The following is a 19,808-nucleotide window of genomic DNA, read 5'->3' on the forward strand; positions in this document are numbered from 1 at the left end:
CTCAGAGAGCTGCAAGGGCCGAGTTGTTCTGTCCTTAAAAGGTCAAGGGATTTAGTTGGACCAGTAACATTTTCACCTTTCATCTCAGCTTCATCTTCATCACCACAGATATCAGACTCATACCTGCAAGACAAGACCTTGTACAACATCCATTCCTGCTCTACCTGCCATCACTCAGGAACAAGACTTTAAGATCGTGGAGACCACCTTTTAGGCAAAGACTAACAACCAACATGGAGTAGGCAGTCCACCTTACTCCTGGTTAGGTACCATGGCCTGAGACTGAGAGGAGCTTACTCTCATCTCAGCCACTTTACACTCAGATGCTTCTAAAGGTGATGGAGTTTGGTCACATTATAGATGACCCATGGAAACCTGGTCCTAGGAGAGGGGTCAGATTAAGATAAGCTCAACAAACTTGTAGCGTAAATGGTCCCTCTCTCTCTCTGGAGAAGAAAGAGGACTTGGTCAGATGTACTCATGAATGTATGACTGAACAACACAGTTTGAGTTCTTCTCAATAATATTACTAATATGTAGACTGCAGTGTTGGTGAGTTGTAATAATAATAAGAAGGTGTTCCTCAGGGCTCCATGCTCGAGCAGCTGTTGTTCCTAATCTCATAAAAGACTCAGTAAATGTGTCTATCGTCTGTTCTCTTCTTCAGACGTGTTGCCTTGTCGGTTTTTCTTCCAGCCACATCTTCTCACTCTTTAGCTGTCCTTCCTGTCAGCTTCTAATCCATCATAATTCCCAGCCTGAAGGCTTTTCAGGATCACTCACTCAGCAATCTTCTCTTTATCCTGAACTCTGAGTCTAATGTCGTCTTGGATATTCTTTTTGACACACTGATCAAACCTTGTTAAAAACCAGCTTTCAGCCACTGGGAGTGAAATCTGACCCCATGTTATCAGCTTAAAGCCATTGCAGCAGATTTCTCTCTGAGCGGCCATCACTGTTTCACTTTCAGCATCCATCAGCCACGTCTCTATCAAGATCAGCCATTATTTTCAAGTGTTGAAGGCGTTTGGATCAATACTCTGCTTTCAGACTGGTAAATTATATTAATTCAAAACAAAGTGGAACTAAATAAAAAGTCGACAAAAGTTTGACATTTTTTAAATTGCTTTAATTTTCCAAGTTGACGCCCTAATCCCTGAGCTTGGGCGCTTAAACTAAAACGTAAACTGAGCCTTTCAGTCAGGTCAGAAAACGAACAGAAAGTTGAGGAGAAAGCTGCAATCTGCTACGTTCATCGCTCCATTACACGCAAACACACACAGGGAGGTTCGTTATGGGAGAACCTGGAGCACAACATCTGTCGCGGAGTCGGAACGTATGCAACAAACATGCGAACATTTTCAGCCCCACATTCACAGAGAGTGCATGTCTTCATACTGTGATGCATCAGACTGAGGAGGTTCTGCTGCTTTTAGCTTTGTTCTGCAGATATGAACTGGATCTGAACCTCAGTGGCGTTACTGTTGTTAGACCGGCATCCCTGCAGCCAGGCAACACTGAAGCTCGCACGACCTCATTCTGTGCCATTAAAGCAGAGGTGTGAGACCTCTGAGAAGTCGCTTCAATCATGGTTTATTAGTGGAACTGATACTTTAGGTTGACGTTAAAAAACCAACATGAATGAATTGTTCTCCAGGCTGATGTCCCGTCTGTCATCTTTCATCAACAGTGTGCGTGTCCAGGTTCCAGTGCTGCGACATCGACACCACGGCGGGCCTCGGTCAGATGTGGTGGAGAACCAGGAAGACCTGTTACCAGATCGTAGAGCACAGCTGGTTCGAGTCCTTCATCATCTTCATGATCCTTCTCAGCTCGGGAGCTCTGGTCAGTAACATGCGCCTCCATCTTAACTCATTTTCCTTGTTGGCGAGGACGTACTGTTGGGCTCGGGGTCAGTTTGCTCCTTCACCAGGTCATGCCCATGTGTTCATATTTTGGAGATAAATAATAACAGCAATGTTCAAACTTCACATATAATTAAATTGTTTTAATATTTTGTTGTGAAGACCTTGGATTACAACCTGTTTACTGTGGTTCTGATTCTGTTTGACGGATTATGATCAAGTCTATGACTATTGAGAGTAACTTCTTACGAGGCATGCAGGCCTTGGTTCTACCGAGCTGACGGAGGCGATACATCTCGTCTTTACCGCATTGCTGATCTGTTTATGACATTTAAAAGCATCAAAAATGACCTGGAGGTTCCTGGCAGATGGGTGAAAACATGAATCAAATGGACCAATGACGCTGTTACACCATTTAATAGGTTCGGTTCTCCAAATAAGAGGATTTCAGTTTAGCTTTTCTTTAAATTAAGTCAGAGTTGGAAAACTCTCAAAAGCTCCTCATTCTCAGGCCTGATGACCTTTTGATCAAGATGATGATCAGTGACCCGGACTGAACTGGACCTGGTTACCTTGTCGGTGTAGTCCCCTTAGAAGACTCCTTCTGTAGATTGAAACTTTATGAGAAAGATTAACTTTGATTTCTTCTTCCCTTTGACGCCCCCTTCAGGCCTTCGAGGACATCTACATCGAGCAGAGAAGGGTCGTCAAGGTGGTGCTCGAATATGCTGACAAGATCTTCACCTACATCTTCATCCTGGAGATGCTGCTCAAGTGGCTCGCCTACGGCTTCAAGAAGTACTTCACCAACTACTGGTGCTGGCTCGACTTCCTCATTGTCGATGTAAGATCTTCATCAAAGCTCAGCTGAGTCTTTAACTGCTGATATTCTGTTGGTGAGAGAAAATATCACCAACAGTGAATGAATGTGTTTTCTGATAAATGATCTGCTTATCTGGTTAAAGTTGGAAGCAAGCTTTGGATATCTCTGCATGGTGAGCAGCAAGCTCTTCAAAGAACCTGACCCATTGGGGGATAACAAAGGTTGTTATTGGTGTGGAAACCTTTCCAGCAGGTCTAGCAGATGCACAGACCTGAAAGTACCTGAGAGATGCATCATCCTTCATGCAGGCCAAGGTTTCAGCCAACAGCTCTTTAGGAACCACCTGGTTGGAGTTAAACCTGGTTATCTTTTTCAGTCAGTTAAAGAAATAAGAGCGCCACCTCTGCAGAGATGTAGTCACTGTTAAGTGACCCAGCATCCTGCTGACTCTGCTTGAAACATGCCGACCACACGTATGCCAACTCTCCGTCACTCTCTGGGTGTTCTCCACCCAGAAGTCTTCAGGAATGACAGCTCATGTTGTGACGTTTTTATCGTACTGCAGCAGCTGGAGGGCAGCATCATTCTGAGTCACACAGATCCAAGCAACATGGGAAACAGAGCTCAGTTTCATTTTTAGGGACAGAAATTAATGACAGAAACACCCGATTTAAACTGTGATAGCTCACTTTTTACCACTAGGGGGCAGTGAAACAACCAAACACAGGGACATACCAAAGTATCGTTGATCTATATTCTGAAACGGTGACATTTGACCCATATTTTCTCTGTGTGAAGGCATTTCTTTTGTTTTACTGATACACTAAATATGAGTTCTAATCAAGACCTTAAAAATGTCGACTCTGCAGGGAAGACTCGTGGACTTTAAGCTCACGGATTTGCATTGAATCTTGAAGGACTCATTCATAACAGTCAGGTGTGCTTGGTTCACATCAATGTGATGCTTTCATTATTACAGCTGAAGCCACTAAAGTTGCCTAAAAATACCAGATTTATTAATATTTACTGATTCACCTTCACTTCTACTGATCCAATGAAACATCTCAGCCAGTTTCAAACTCAGGCCAGTTTTGCTTCTGATTTGCTCCGTGCACCAAACTTTAACTAATCATTAACCTGCATCTCCTGTTCACCAAAACGTCACCTGTGTTTAGGCCAAGATGATGTTTAGCTCACATGAATATGTCTCATTACAGAGACCTTTGGGTAATGCAGTTTATAATGACTACTTGTACTGGCAAGTTTATGGGAAGCCGTTGTTAGCAAAAAGAAAGAAAAGATACATAAAGGAAGAACATTTTTAAATTAAGCTAGCCTGTGAGAACTGGCACACTTTAAGCACTGATAACATCAAAGATGCTGCCTTCTGTCATTAATGCCTCTAAAAGTTAGTTAGTTGGAAGAAGTTTGGTTCCATCCTTTGCTCTTGTTGAGGCCCAGTGACTGCAGGTCACTGGGTTTATCAGGTTTTATGCAAACAAGAAGGAATCTGAGAAGGCATCCTTGTGGGGCTCCATATTGTAGCTTTTCATAATTTCTTTTCTTTAGGGAGGATTTAAAGCACTTGATGAAATGAATGGGACTATGACTTAGTTCTGCTTAGTCCGATGTTTTCTGGGGGTTTAAAGAGAAATGTTCCCAAAGTAACGGCCCATTTAAAATAAGACACTCAGCATACCTGTCATTGCTCTGCCTGTTTGGTTGAAAATATGGATGTGTTTGAGAGGTTCTGTTAGACGTATCCACCTTCCCCTGCCGCTGACCTTCAAACTGTGTGACCTGTAGATCTCAGTGCTGGGTTACCTGGCCCAGTTCATCATGGTGAACCAGGTCACCAACCTGCGGGTGCTGAGGATGTTCAGGGCTCTCCGTCCTCTCCGGGCCGCGTCCCGCTTCGCTGGTATCAGGGTAAGAACCAGCTGAACGAGCTGAGACCTGCTGAGGTTCTGTTGGGTTTTAGAGAACTTCACACACTCTGTGGTACCTGGCTTGGATCAGGGGAAATAGGCTGTAAATATTTATCATCTGGTGAGATTTCTAAATCAGAATGAACAATCTGAAATCTTTCCTCTGACCTGAGCCAGAGCTCACAGACTCGTCCGTTCAAACCTCTCAGTAAGTGGCATTCCTTTCAGGACTATTTTCCTCCTTTCAAACAAACATGATTTATTTCTGACCTTCAGCGCATCCTGGATGGCTTCAGGAACATCACATCCTTCTTGTTTCACAGGGCAGAGCACTAACATGAAATCTTTGACTCTTTCCATCCTCTCACCTCTTTTCTCTTCAGCAGGATGCTGCTATCGGCTGATAATTAAACTCTCCTCCTTCTCTCGGTCTTTAACTGAGTTAGAATAGAGGTTAACAGTCCTCCTTCTTTTCTTTCTCCCTTCCTCTTCCTCCTGCCTTTCTCTTTCCTTGTCCTCTCCTCCCCTCTCGCTCCTCCAGGTTTCTCTGATCAGTTTGGTGGCCAACACGTTGGGTTATTCCGACTTGGCAGCCATCAAATCCCTGCGGACACTTCGGGCCCTGCGGCCCCTCAGAGCCCTCTCCAGATTTGAAGGCATGAGGGTAAGAGTCAGTATTAATCTGAGCAAACACACCCGAGCACCAGCTGCCAGCAACTAGTTTGACTATTACAGCTTTTGTTTTACTGAAATAAACCTGAAGGAGAGCAGAATATTGAAGATCTGAATAATGATAGAGCTGATCCACCTATGTCTGAAGTGCAACTAACAGAGTTCCTCAGTAACAGATTTACAGATTATTTTACACGGCAGCATCGTTTAACGGGTTAAATAAACAGCAGCCTGCAGAATAATACCAGAGGTCCAGTTTTAGTTACATTAGAACATGAGGTTTAAGAAGTCTCCCTCATGGACCACCTGCAGGAGTTTAACAGAAGCAAACGGAACAGTTTTCTGCATCTTAAGAACAAACTGGACCGCGTTAAGTAATTAATTAATTAAATTTAATCTGTTTGCTCCTAGTTTACCGCTTCATGTTCAGTTTCTGCATCTCATCACAATCTTTTATATGTAAAGGTAGACCCAAAGTTGTTCATACCTCTGGCAGAGTTTTCATTTGACAAAGAAGTTGGTTTCTAACAGGAAGTGAGACGCGTCTCTCAGCTGTTTTTATTTACATTTGATTAAAATCGGCAAGTTATAAATGATTTCTAACCTTCTCAATTATCAGTGGAAAAATCATTATTGGCTTTAAGGCCTTTCTTCTAACTGCTGAGCAGCTTTCTGCATGGTTCCCCTTACAGATCCAAGGTTTATCCTTTGTTGGTGCTCCAAGTCTTTGAGGTTGAAAGGGCTTCACCCTAATCTTTAAAAGCTGGTCCCTGACTGGACCACTCCGGAACACTAGTACAGTGAAACCAAATACAGACAGGTCATAAGTGTTGGATGGCCCGTGTGGTTCCCACAGCCTTTCCTTGGTTGAGCCAGTCCCTCCTCCATGTGCTGCTGCTGCTGCTACATGTGGATCTTCCTGCTGTGTGGTTTCCCTGTGTCTGCCACACATAAAAGAGGTGGTCCTAATGTTCAAAGCCGAAAACTTTATCTGCAGCTTCACCCAAACCTGCCAGCGCTTCTAGGCAGTTAGTACGGGATGCCAGTAATGCTGAAATTAGTGGTGGTTTTATGTAGTTTTGGGCCCAGTGCAGAATGCCCTAGGATGGAGAACACACCATGATGACTATGTGTAACTCATACTGGAAGTTGGTTGTCCTTCATAAATGGGTTTTCAGAGGTTATTCTGTGTTAATTACAGTCAGAAGACACATGTTTGTAAAATATAAACCTAAATCTGCCAGGAGTATGAATAATTCTGACCTGTAGCTGATTACAGACTCAAAGATTCAGATCTAGAACAGAAATCTGGATTAAAATGAGGTTCTTTAAACAGAATGAGAACAGATTTTAGATCAAATCTGGTTCCATTTAAAGGCTTTGCTTCCCTGAGTCGGAGCCAGTAAGTGAATAAAGGATTTTTACTGAGATGTTGTTGTATGTCCACAGAGGACATGGTGTTTTTAGTTATGACTCATTTATTTCTGTTCATTCTGTGGATCAGAACCACAATCTGTCGACCTCTAAACCGACGGTGTCTCAGTCATTATGTCCTTGGGCAAGACACATCACCCATTGCCATACAATCGGTGGCGCCATCGGTCTGCCCCAGGGCAGCGGTGGCTACAGTGTAGCTCACCACTGTCACTGGATGAATGGGTGGATGACTGGATGGATGAATAGGTGGATGGATAGGTGGATGGATAAGAGGATGAACGGGAGGATGACTGGGTGAATGAATGGGTGGAGTGTGAAGTGCTTCGGGGTCTCTGACTTGATAAAGAGTTCTACTAGTAAAGGCCATTTACCATTGAACAAAAGTAAATGTGAAGCTGAACATCATCATGATTCCAGCTGTGGAGGATTGAGCCATAACATTATGACCATTCACTGCACCACAAACAGCTGGTAAAACCTGCAGTCTTCAGATGAATGAGACTCCAGCTGACCACAGCTGTACAGAACCATCGGGTCAGTCAGTAAGTCCATGTTTAACTGGACTTCCAGCCAGTCTGAAAATGGTGAATGGTAGTTCCTCCTCATGGTGGAGATGAATCATCTGGAGCGTGGTGGCAGCAGTGGGAGCATTTGCATCAACTGGGAGCCACCAGCACCATCAGGGTCTTGTCCACCAAACCGGTTCCAGTGCTAAACTGGTGTTTCCACTGATTACCTGCCTATTGTTCCCTCTGTATATTAGTTGGTCTGTTTTCTTTGTTCCCGGCTGGTTTGTACTGTCATAGTCCGAGGTTATGGTGGACCAAAGTGAAGAGGCAGGCGAGAAGACGGCATGTCGAGTTGAACAATGATTTATTAAAGTCAAACTCCGACTCAGAGAAACAGATCTAAGAAAACTATAACAACCTGGAAAATAAGAACTAACAAAGTAACCTGAAGACATAGAGGAAGACCTAACTGAAAAGTAAACAAACCCCAACAAATACTGACTGAAATAACTGGGAGGGAAGCAGAGAAAACGATGACCCAGAATAAATGCGAACCAAAACGTAAACAATAAGTGGAACTAAGTATAACAGCAAACAATAACTGAAAGCTAACCTATCAGAAGGAACTGAAACAATAGAGACTAACTCAGGTAACTAAACTAGGGATGAGGCTGGGAAGAACTACAAATATAAAGGGAAACAAACACAGAGTAAATAATAACTGAAGGGGAACTAATGACAAGAGGAGGAACAGGGAAAAGAGACAAATAAACTAGAAGAATGCAGCAAGAAACAAATGACCTAACCATAAACAAGCACAGAAACACTAAACGAGAAACTAAACTAGAAACCCCAAAGAAGCAAAGAGAACTGTAATAATAATAATAATAATCATCATCATCATCAGGGGAGAAAACCATTCTAAGTAATAAATAAATGAGAAAGCAACCACCAAGGGAACTATGGGCGTGGGGAGAAAGAACTACTAAAACTAGGAGGCAGGAGAGAGAATAAAACTAACATCAGGAAACATAAGTACTAAACCCAAAGAAATAAAAACACCTAACTGAAGATTAAACAAACACAAAACCACAACAAAGACCAAAATAGCAGATCCTGACAATTTCATTAGAATCTGATCCGATTCAGATCCATCTACATCAAGTCCATATTATAAAACATAACAAGTCCAAGTCACTGACCCAATGAGGCTCCTTATAAAACATAAATGTACAGTCTGTGGTAAAAGTTCTGGTACTTTTTATTTGATTTGATGCAATCAGAAGGAACCAGATCCATGTGAGGTCTGTGAGGTCAGGCTGAAATCTGGTGCTCAGGTGTGTTTTGAAATGAAACATTTAAATATTTTCCAGAAGTTTCCTCCTGCATTTCCTCACCTTTCTCTGAACCTGCCCATCTCCTCGGGTCCTGATGTCCCTCTGAGCTTCGTTTCTTCTGATGTTTCAGACTAACCTGAAAGTTTCTTCTGTCAGTATTTAAATTCACTTTTTATCAGCAGAAACTTCCAGTTTTCCTGTTTTCTCTGAGTTTCCATCAGTATTACTGAGAGTGGAACAGAGTCGGCTTTCTGCAGAGCAACCAGAAACGTTCTGATGTGGTAAACATCTTCACCTGCTAGAGACCACGTATCCAAACCCAGATCTGCTCATCAATGCTGCTGCATAAAACTAAAACTTAAACATAAAAATACATGTCTGTATCTTAGAAAATATCAATTTAGAAACAAATGGCATGAAATATTAAAGTTTATGAGCCATCAGCATAAATAATAATGTTAAATTATTATTTATTATTATAATATTGCCTGCAATAATAAAATCTAAACTTAAATCAGATAAAACATTTAAAAAATGTTGAATAAAATCGTTGTCCATCACCAGAAACAAATGAGTAAAATAATCCTATGTCTTGAATTAGACAAGAAGAGACAAATCTATATTTTTACTATTTTTCCAGTATTTGAAACACATTAAATGACGTTTCAGTGAGTTCTGCAGGGCGCTGACTTGGCTTCACATGAAGCTCAGAATCTGTGCTGAGTCCAGCGATCAGCTCCCTCTGCTTGGGGTTTCTGCGTGGAGAGATGCATTATGGGTAGAAAGTATGCAAATATGAATCAGCTGATTTAAATGTTTCCATCCATCTGCAGTAAAATGAAGCAGCTTTAATCTGTGGTTGTGCTGCAGAAACCTGCTCTGATTTCCTGTTAAACGACCTTCAGTCAGGGTGGGTTTAAATGACCTTTAGAGGTCTAGAAATGCTCATATTTTCTGGAATCTGAGTGGATTCATATTATTCACATTAACTCCTCGAGGGAAAACATTTAGCTTTTCTCACATACAGGAACTTGATCTTCCGCCTCAGTTTAAAGATCTTCCAACAGTGCTTATAATAGACTTCTATCTTCTTCATGTTGTGAATTTAAAAAAGAGCAGATATGATTCTCTGAACATCTGTGTTGAAGTTTCCTGCTGCATCTCAGTGAACCCGTCTCCACATCTTCCAGCCTTCAGTGTTGACTGCATGGCCTGCTTCTTCTCAGCATGAATTATGGTGGTGTGTTTGATGGTCAGGTGGACAATTAATGACACCAACATCACATGAGATGGAGGACTTGGTGTGAAGTCCTCCAAGTAAACAGATTGATAAGTATCAGTCCACTGCATCGGCCACAGACATAAGGAGTCTCCAACAACTGTTTAGATGTTATATTATATATATATATATATATATATATATGAATTCCAGCATTACCATCACTTTCAGGGCTGCAGGTATATAAGGTTGACACTCAGTAATCTACAGGAACTCTGGGGGAACCTCCTGATTCCAACCTGACCATCAAACCCCCACCCTGTGATGTTTCTGTCCAGCCCTCGGACTGAACCCGAAGCTTCAGACGGCTCAGTCACTCGGGCCGCTTTGTGTGCAGGTAGTGGTGAACGCTCTAATCGGGGCGATTCCCTCCATTATGAATGTGCTGCTGGTCTGCCTCATCTTCTGGCTCATCTTCAGCATCATGGGCGTCAACCTGTTTGCTGGAAAGTTCGGCCGCTGCATCAACCGCACTGGCTACATCTACGAGGCCTCCCTCATCAACAACAAGTCCGAGTGCGAGGCCTCCAATGACAGCTCGCAGCACTACTGGACCAAAGTCAAGGTGAACTTCGACAACGTTGGTGCCGGATACCTGGCTCTGCTGCAAGTGGTGAGCTTCAACCTTCTTTCTTAATGAAGAAACATCACTAATGGCTACACTCTAATGGGTTCAGTGGGTTTATGGTGCAGCTTGGTCTAGACACTTGATAAAAAAAGATAAGATGGACTTTATGAATCTCACAATGGAGAAATTAACCTTTACAGCAGCTTTTAGGAACACACAAGTATGGTGCAGCTAGGTAATGGAAAAAAGTGCAATCAAAGAAGAAGAAGGTAGATGTGCAAAAACAACTAGTTATAGAATAAAATAAAATAACACATGATGCCGTGGTCCAGTTTAGCCCACTTATCTGTCAGTATTTATGCCTGATCTTAAAGCTCTGAGGCTCTTCATCAGAACCAAGCAGCACAAAGAGAAGCAACGTGTTCTACAGAACAATCAGAGGCAAAAATCTGCAACAGTAAGGCTGAGATTTGGTAAATTTAAATGTCTTAATATCCTAAATCTATTAGGAGGAAAATAAAGTATCTTTAAGACAACAGTCAGAGATTAGAAAACCAGAACATTAAGGATAGAAAAAGGGACCAAAGCAAACAAAGTCGGACCAAAGGATCCGTTTAAGCTTCTTATCCTAAAGATAATATCACCATGAGAAAAAAAAACAGCATAAAGATGTTAAAACATCAGTCATAGTTTAAATACATGTAGCAAGAATCTCCTTTATTTTCACTATTTTATTTTATAGCATCCATTCATAGCAAATTTGTCATCCAACTTATAATGAAATACAGCGTCTCCTAGACAACACGTTTGAAGAAGGTATGGTGAGGCATGGTGGTGGCAGCATAATGATGTGGAAGATATATCTAAGGCTACAGTCAGATTAAAATGATTTCAAATTCAAATAAAATAAAATGGAGATTCTACTTTAACTTAAAGATTTTCTGCTAAACCTTTCAGGATTTTCTTGTTTAAACCTAAAGTGTAAAAAATCATTTTAGATCCAGAAAACTGACAGGTGGGCTGCATGTAGATGAAGTAGTCTACGAGCAGTCTGGTCTGATAACACCTCCACCTCTGAAACTTTAGCAGACTCACCGTCTCTTGAGAAGGTAATTCCCAGAACCAACCGAGGGCAGCCAGGAGCTTCACAGTCCTTCATGTTTCATTTCTAGAAGGTCACCTTTAAGCTTCAATCAGGGGTCAAATTTCTCCCACGCAGCGTCTGATAAAGTCTGAGGCTTTTCTCCTTTTCTTTTCCTTCATGTTGTGAATTCAAACTCTGAATTCAGGAGAAAAACGCTCAACAGGAAGTGTTCAAACCTCCTGAGGTCTTCACAGCACCTAAAGTTCATCGTTGTCCTTAGATTTATGATATTCAGAGCTGAGCCGCCTACTTCCTCCTGCAGACTTCAGGTGTACAGGAGGAGCAGTAAAGTGCAGTAAAGTGGAGCTGTGGAGGAAACTGGCTGAAACAAAGTGAGACATTTTGTGCTCAGAACAAACTTCACCTGAGTCTTTCCTCCTCAGACCTTCCTGCCGCTCTCTCATCATCTTGTCTGTTCTTTGTTTCGCTGTCTTTGTCTTCTTGTTCCTCCCACACCTGCTCTTCACTGCACTCACTTTTACCTCCTCCACTCACTCGTCTGACACTTTCTACTGTCTTTTCAACTCAACCTTCTCTAAGTGTTTTACTAGCAGCACAAGAAGTGATCCACCATAACATGTAGAAAATTAGGCCTAAACGTGTAACGGAGGCACATATGAAGAACTGCATGACGGTGACTTAATAAGGATCAACAGAACCGATCGGATCTGTCAGTTCTGTTCTGTTATATTCTGACATCTCTGGTTCTTCCTCTTAGTTTGCTGCTTTAATCCGGTTTGCTCTCAAATGATGTTGAAATTCTGGGCTCCGGTTTCATGACGTTAATGTGAATGTTTCTTCTGTTCAGCTGCTGAGTATCTCTGCAGTTTATCTTCTTTAATTTCAGTTTTAAAATGTTATTTGCTGCCCTGGTGAATAATTAGTCTGTTTCTGGTATTTTTTTAGTCAGGATGTTTCCTAACCTCCGGCTCCACGTCTTGTTTAGTTTCATCAAACTGAGCTTCGTTTTGCAGACACTCTGGATCAATTATTTTATTTTATAATTCGAAACTAAAAACTGTTGCAGATTATTTTAACAACAAATATCCCTGACGTGAGGATAAGAAACAGTGAAATCAGATCATCAGGTGTACATGAAAATAATAAACTCTATTTTTTATCATTAATAATAATTAATAACAACAATTTAAAATACATAAAAATAAACATATTTTGAGCGGTTTTATTTTGGCATTGTTACTCTTTTTTAATTACCTTATGTTATTTTTCTACAAGTTTCATCCTTTTATCACTGATTTTATGTCCTGATCTTTTTCCATGTCTCTTATTTTCCGTTTAGTCCTTTATTTCTTTCCCTCCATGATTCGTTATTCCACCCAAGATGACTAAAATCCAGTCAGGATTCCTTTATCTTCCCTTTTCTTCCCATCTCTCCTCCTCCTGTCTTCTGGTTTTCTGTCGCCCACCTCGGGCGTCCTGAGAGCCTCCAATCAATCAGCGTCTGAGAGTTTTATTTTTAGAGAGTGGGGGGGTGTAATACAGGTAGAGCTAGAAAGAAAAGGTGAGAGGTGGAGATGTGGATTGGAAAGAGAAAAGGAATACAGACTAAAAAAGGAGGAAGAAGAAAATAAGAAGAATAAGGAAGAGAAAGTGAAGCGCGAGAGACAGAAGGATGAAGATCTGGAGGAGGTAAACAAAGCAGAGCAAAGTGTGGATCAGCTACTCGACCTGCAACAAAGGAGACCTTAAGAGTTTGTCAGAATCCTGTCGCCTTGGCAACGGGTCCCTCAGCAGATCTCAGCATTCTGCCGGTCGGCGCGGCAACAGTCGGCGGGGGCAACCTTTCCATTAGCACTTGGAAAGTTCTCTATGCTGCAAAAAATGATGCAGTTTGTTCAGAAAGTGATTGTGTCGAGATTTTAGCAGAACGTTTTAAATTGTCTTCATCGTTAAGTTTTTACTGCAGAAGGAGCAGATCAGAAGGAGGAGCAGATCATTCATCTAATTAATGCTTCAGAAACTTAGAGACATCACAGCTGAGCATGAAAACAAGACGATTCATGAAAACATTTCCAACCTGATTCAGTCATGCCAACAGTGGTGTCTCCAACTCTCGTCCTCCAGAAAGGACAGAGACACTGTCCTGCAACTTTTTGGTGATCCCTACTCCAGCTCACCTTCATCACGTGAAGTTTCATTACTAGGCTGACGTGCTAATGAGGCCATTCAGCCTTTTGGTTCAGCTGTGTTGGAGCAGGGATGCCTGGCAGTGTCTCTGGAGGACTGGAGTTAGCAGACAGGAAATCCCCTGACACTGGGCTTGTTGTTGGATGTCTAAAGCATAAGCACTGCTTAGTGGTAGCATGATGTTAGTGTGGCATGATCTTCTGGTGGATATCTGCATCCTGATGTGGTCCAGGCTTCAGCTGTTTAATTCAATTGACCTTTGTTTAAAAAGTGCAGATAAGATTCTCTGCAAGAGTCTGAGGGGCGCTGCAGTTAGAAGGAAAAGGTTTATTAGTAAATACTGAGAAAACAGCATCATCATGGCTACAGGATGGTCGACAGGAAACTTTTCTAAGTTTACTGTGATTTAGCCAAGAAATGAGACTGTTTGAGGATCTTTATGATGTAGATGTTACTGAGTTATATCATGTGTTCATCTCAGGATGTGATCTTTTACAGTGTAAACCCCCACCGCCCCCTGCCCTTCTCCCATAATAATCACAGGTGGTAACCTGCGGCGACTTGCTGATTTTAGCTCTGAGTGACGGCCGACAGTTGCTCTCTCACATTAAAGACATCTGTTCTTTCACACAGGCATCTCTTCCTTCTTTATTTCTTTATTCTACATCTGCTCCCCATCCTATTTTATACCTCCATCCTAGTGTACACCACCCATTTTATGACATACACCCCATCCAACTGTACAACCCCCCCATCCTACTGTATAATACGACCCATCCGACTCAAAAGGATGCCCTTAAATGGGTTTAATATTGTTTCATTGAGAAAATCAGCAGCAAGGAGTGTTCTTTCATTCTGTACAATTACTGCTAAATCAACCTTCAGTTTAACATTTAAGTGCAGGAAATGAGCAAACCGTTGCCGTGGCGATGCAGAGAGACTCACTTGACCTGCTCAGAAACAGCAGCTCAGAGGATTTCAGTAAAAAGCCAGATGATTACTTCCCTGTTTTCCCCTCATGTTCATCAGGGGTTGGTCTTCTACAGAATGATTTACTGGATTTTCCAGAAACACTTATTAATTAATAATTCAAGTTAATACCCCTACTTCAGCTCCTTACCTGCAAGGACTTTTATATCAAAACAAAACAGAAGTGTACAGATACCACCATTGTCAGGCACGGTGGTGGAGGGCTGATGATATGGGTTTGTTTTGCTGCCACGGGACTTTGGGATCTTGCTGTTTTCTGTGTAAAGTTGTTTTTTTGTAGAGAAATAACTCAGATTTATTTCAATAATCTGTTCCTGCTTCCAGGCAACATTTAAAGGCTGGATGGACATCATGTACGCTGCTGTGGACTCCAGAGCTGTAAGTTAGCAATAAGTTAGCATATTCTAAATCAGCTGCTATTATTCCTCCATGTTCAAACTGTATAGCAGTAATAATAGAAAGTGCTGAAAGTATGGGTTTATTTCCTACCAGCTACTGTCCCTTATCCCTTATTAACGTTGATCTCACAATAATCTGTAAAGCCCTCGCAAAAAGACTAGAAAAGGTAACTCCTCTCATGATACATCCTGACCAAACTGGTTTTATAAAAGGGAAGCATTCATCCACACATTAACACAGATTACTTAATTTAATAATTATTATTCCTACAGTAAAAATATTCAGACTAATATATTATCTCTAGATGCAGCAAAATCATTTGATAGAGTTAACTGGGAATTCTTGTTTGCAACCTTGACTAAATTTGGTTTTGGAAACTCTTTCATAAACTGGTTAAAAATATTATACAGTTCCCCAGCGGCATGTATCAGGAACAATGACTGAACATCTTCCAGCTTCTATCTTCAGAGGGGCATCAGGCAGGGATGCCCACTTTCCACCTCATTATTTGCAATTTTTATTGAACCACTAGCAGCAGCAATCAGGCAAACTAATGATATTAAAGGCATAAAATGCATGAATATTGAACATAAAATCAGTCTTTATGCAGATGATGTATTACTTTTTCTCCAGCATTCGCAAACCTCTGTCTCTCAGGTAATTGGGTTGATAAATTCTTTCTCAAGAATTTCGGATTATTCTATAAATTGGTTAAAATCAACAGTTCTTCCAGTTAATTGTTCTTTCCAAAATTCCCTTAATACAGAACTACAGTCAGGGAATATTACATAATTGGGTATTAATGTTTCTCCTTGATTGGCAGATTTAACAAAACTAAACCACATCCCACTTTTAAAAAAAGCAGAAGATGATCTTGCTAGATGGAAATCTCTACCCATATCACTCATGGGCAGGGTTGCTTCAGTAAAAATGATGGTTTTGCCAAAAATCAATTACTTATTCTCAATGATTCCGAATAAACCGTCATCTGACTGGTTTAGATTTCTGGACTCCATCACTAAATTTCTTTGGAAAGATAAACCCCAGCGTATTAGCTTAAAAACACTACAGAAGACCAAAGATAAAGGAGGATTAGATTTGCTTAACTTTCAACATTACTTCTTGGCAAACAGGCTACAATACATCTCAAAATGGTTTAAACACAGTCCTTTAGATGAACCCTGGCTAGACGTAGAACAGACATTATGCAATAATATTAAGATTTCAGATCTACCATTTCTTAGCTCACCTATAAACGACATGTATGCTTTAAAAGCCTCATTAGCAGCATCTCTTGGACAGCAGGGTGGAAATATCTAAAAATTACAAGGTCTACACTTCACTGTTTGCTTGTCTGCTGGGTGGTTCCTGGTGGGTGGTGTGTGGTTGGGGTTGGTGGTCTTCACTCTGCCCCTACCGACATATGGAAGGATGTGTGGTGTTGCTGTGCCGTTGGCTCGGGAGGAAATGCAGCTTGGCTCTATCGATTTTGCTTGGCTGGTTGGATGTTATTAGTTCTGCGTCTCGGAAGGAGTGCAGCCTCTTTGCTGCGCATGCTGTGGCCTTTCTGTGGCACCCTTTGGCTTGCTGAGCCGGCGTCTTTCCCTTGTCAAGGTGGTCGGTGGGGTGGTGCATCGCGGGGTCTGCTTGACTGTCTGGCCCTAGTGGTTTCGGTTCGTTTGTCTATGGGGTGTATGTGCCTATGCTGTCCTGGAGCTTGCATTTGGGGGTCAGTTCTAAGGGCCCGGTGCCTGTCCTTAGCCTTTGGCCTGGTGGATGTGACTATGCCTCCCTCCTCTGTTGGAACTTGCCGAACAGGGTGCCTATTGGGGTCAGCCAGGGAGCTGGCTCCCTGAGAGAGCACTTTGCCCCCCAGTGCTTCCATCCCCAGACACCCCCATCCATCCATCCATCCACTGCATCACACTACCACTCATGTAGGGCCGCAAGGATTTTCCATCTCTGTGGTCCCATGGCAGCCTGTGCCCCAATTTTTTGTACAACTTAGACACTCTCACTCATAACATTTTCATGACATTCACATGTAAGTCCTTGGGAGTGGGTGCGTTCAATGGCATCAAGATGGAGTGTATTTTAATAACCTAACCTCTGGTGCCTGTGCTCACCTCTAAGGGTTAAGCTGCATGTAGACATTGAGGGTTCTGGGTGGGTAGGGGGCATGACAGACCCTCTTCCCCACCTGTTTTTCTTTTTAAAATTTACACTACAACAACCAGCATCAACTCCGCATTTGAGCAGGAGGAGGTAGGCTTGGGGTCTTTTCACAACCCCGTTTGCTGTTTGCCACCCGGGTGGCTGGCATGCTGGGGCACATCCGGGAGGTTGAGTGTGGGTTTCGTGGGGTGCCCAGTCCTTGGCGTGCTATGGTGGCCTGCGGTTGGTGGTCGGGTGGGTGGGGCGGTGGAGCATGTCTTGTGCCTGCCTGGAGCGGTTGGCCTGCCTGGCCCCGTTACCCGGCTGGTGCATGTTTCCCTCTCATGGACTAACAGCTGGGGCTGCTGCCGCTGGCCGGATGGTTGGGTGGGCTTGGCGGTGTGCTGCTCTGTTGGCTGTCGTGTCCAGGGGGAATTGGGGAGGCGGGCTAGAGGATGGCGTGGAGGCGCTGCATAGTGTGGGTTGGGGGGTTGTGTCCTTGTCTTGGATTTGGGGTCACCGGCATTTGAATCAACTGAGCGGCGACGGTAGAGCTGAGCTGGATAATGTTTCTCCCTGGGCTATCGTTGCCGTGGCAGTGATGTGGTGTGTTTGTGTGGTTGCGAGGGACATGGTGGGGGATGCCGGCCCCAGCTGCTTGCCACTGGCCGGGGACCTCTTGTCTGGTGAGTTAGCCTCGTCTTGGTGTGGGGTCGGGGGTTCCATTGTGGATGCGGTGCTCGGTGGTGTCTACCCTATTGCACCTGTGGGCAGAGGCTGGGTGGTGTTGCGCAGGGACCTTGCCTTGCCGTTGCGGCACGCTGTGTGGTGGGGGACGGGATGCCGTGGGGCGCGTGGAGTGGGGCTTTGTGTGGAGCTTGCGCTGTGTGGTTGTGGTTTTTGGCTTTTCGGGGATGGAGCTCATCTGTAGGGGGGTGCCCCTGTGGGGAGGGATTCATGGCATTTGGGTTCGGGGACATGTGTTCAATATCTGTGTCCTGGTTGGGGGTGGTCCTATAAGGGAAATTCATGTGGGGGTTCATGGGGGTTGGGGGGCTCATGGGGTTGAGATCAGAATTCATTGAGGACTTGGGACTGTTTTATCCTGTGGTGGCTCTGTTTGGCGGGCTAGTTTGGACCATTTACACCCCTCTTTTGTACATGGCCCCCTCTCCGGATGAGGATGGTGGTCGTCTGGACAGGGGGGTCAAGGTTCAGTCCAGGGTTGCTCGGGTTTGGGCGGTGCCGACACCAGTCTGGGCTGGTGCTGGGGCGGTCTGCCTGTCTCCAACCCCCGAGGGAAGGGGACCGCCTCCTGGGTCTGGTTGCCCCTATGGTGTATCGGCACCTGGACCTGGGTGTAAAGAGTATGCATGGGGAGTGTGAGTGAGTGTCCGACGTCCATTGTTGTTTGTCTTTATGTTGGGTGCGTGAGTGTGAGTGTTTTTATGTGTACGCATGATTGTGGGAATGTGTGATTGTGACTGTGTGTGCCTGTTTTTTGTGTCAGGTTAGGTCTTGGACTGCTCCCTCTCTTGGATCAGTGTAGCCCACCCATCAAATGTGGGGCCTATTTCCTCCCTGCCACACTACCTGTCGGCGGTAGATATCTCTGCCCACTGGTGTACTTGTGGTTCTCGGTTTCTAAGTCTGGGTGCTTTGGTGTGTGCTGGCTCACTCCCAGTTCCTTCTTGCCGGGGCCTGGAAACCCTGGGCTCAGTCGGGCCTCTGCTTGGGGAGTGATATGTCCCGGGGTCTCTGGGTCTATGGCTGGATCTGCTCTGGTGTAGACGGCTGCCGGCGGGGCCTGTGGGCTCGTCGCTGCAGCTCCTTGGGGCTTCTGCACTGTGGCTGGTTCCCCTGGGACTCTGCCCTGCTCTTCTCTTGGGAGGGGGATAGTCCAGGCGATGGTTCTCCTAGGGTTCCTGTACTCTGGGGGGCCTTTGGAAGTCTGTGGCGCAGATCTCCTCCATATCTGTCCCAGGTCAAGGGGGCAGGTCTTTGGCTCCTCACACTCACTATTGCATATTTTTATGGACAAACCTTCCTTTTAGCCCTCCTTTCTCTCTTTCGTGTTTCTTATTATTTCCTTTTTGTTTTTGTCCATGACAATTGAAATAATCCCAAAACAGTTTCTAATAAAGTTTTTGTTATAAATATCAAGCAGAGCTTTAAAGCATTATCTGTAATGCTCCACTTGGGAAAGAAAATTTGTTGGGCTTTTTCTTGGCACTCAGGCACCAATCCTGAGCTACTCTGCCATATAGGACACAGTAAAGAAAAATAAAATTTGGGTTTCGTCAGATAAAGATTAACAATGTGGGAAAACCTATTTTTAAACCTCCTTGTTTTTGTGTCTCAGGTTGAGGAGCAGCCCATCAAGGAGATCAATCTGTACATGTACCTGTACTTCGTCATCTTCATCATCTTTGGCTCCTTCTTCACCCTCAACCTCTTCATTGGTGTCATCATCGACAACTTCAACCAGCAGAAACGAAAGATGAGCATCAGAGCCAGCACACAACTCTGTTCATTATTTATTTAAAAACTGAGGC

At 43.5% G+C, this 19,808-nt stretch overlaps 1 protein-coding gene across 1 annotated transcript in view; it reads left to right on the plus strand.

Annotated features, from left to right (window-relative positions):
- The window catches only part of scn5lab (sodium channel, voltage gated, type V-like, alpha b), a 210,496-nt gene that overhangs the window by 179,010 nt on the left and 11,678 nt on the right, over window positions 1–19,808 (plus strand). The window contains exons 24-29 of the mRNA XM_047349534.1: window positions 1,691–1,845; window positions 2,536–2,709; window positions 5,158–5,280; window positions 10,188–10,463; window positions 15,025–15,078; window positions 19,616–19,757. Of these exons, the coding sequence (XP_047205490.1) occupies window positions 1,691–1,845; window positions 2,536–2,709; window positions 5,158–5,280; window positions 10,188–10,463; window positions 15,025–15,078; window positions 19,616–19,757 (924 nt within the window). The remainder of the gene's footprint in view (window positions 1–1,690; window positions 1,846–2,535; window positions 2,710–5,157; window positions 5,281–10,187; window positions 10,464–15,024; window positions 15,079–19,615; window positions 19,758–19,808) is intronic.

This window comes from Girardinichthys multiradiatus, chromosome 21 (genome assembly GCF_021462225.1).
Source record: "Girardinichthys multiradiatus isolate DD_20200921_A chromosome 21, DD_fGirMul_XY1, whole genome shotgun sequence".
Classification (NCBI taxonomy): Eukaryota; Metazoa; Chordata; class Actinopteri; order Cyprinodontiformes; family Goodeidae; genus Girardinichthys; species Girardinichthys multiradiatus.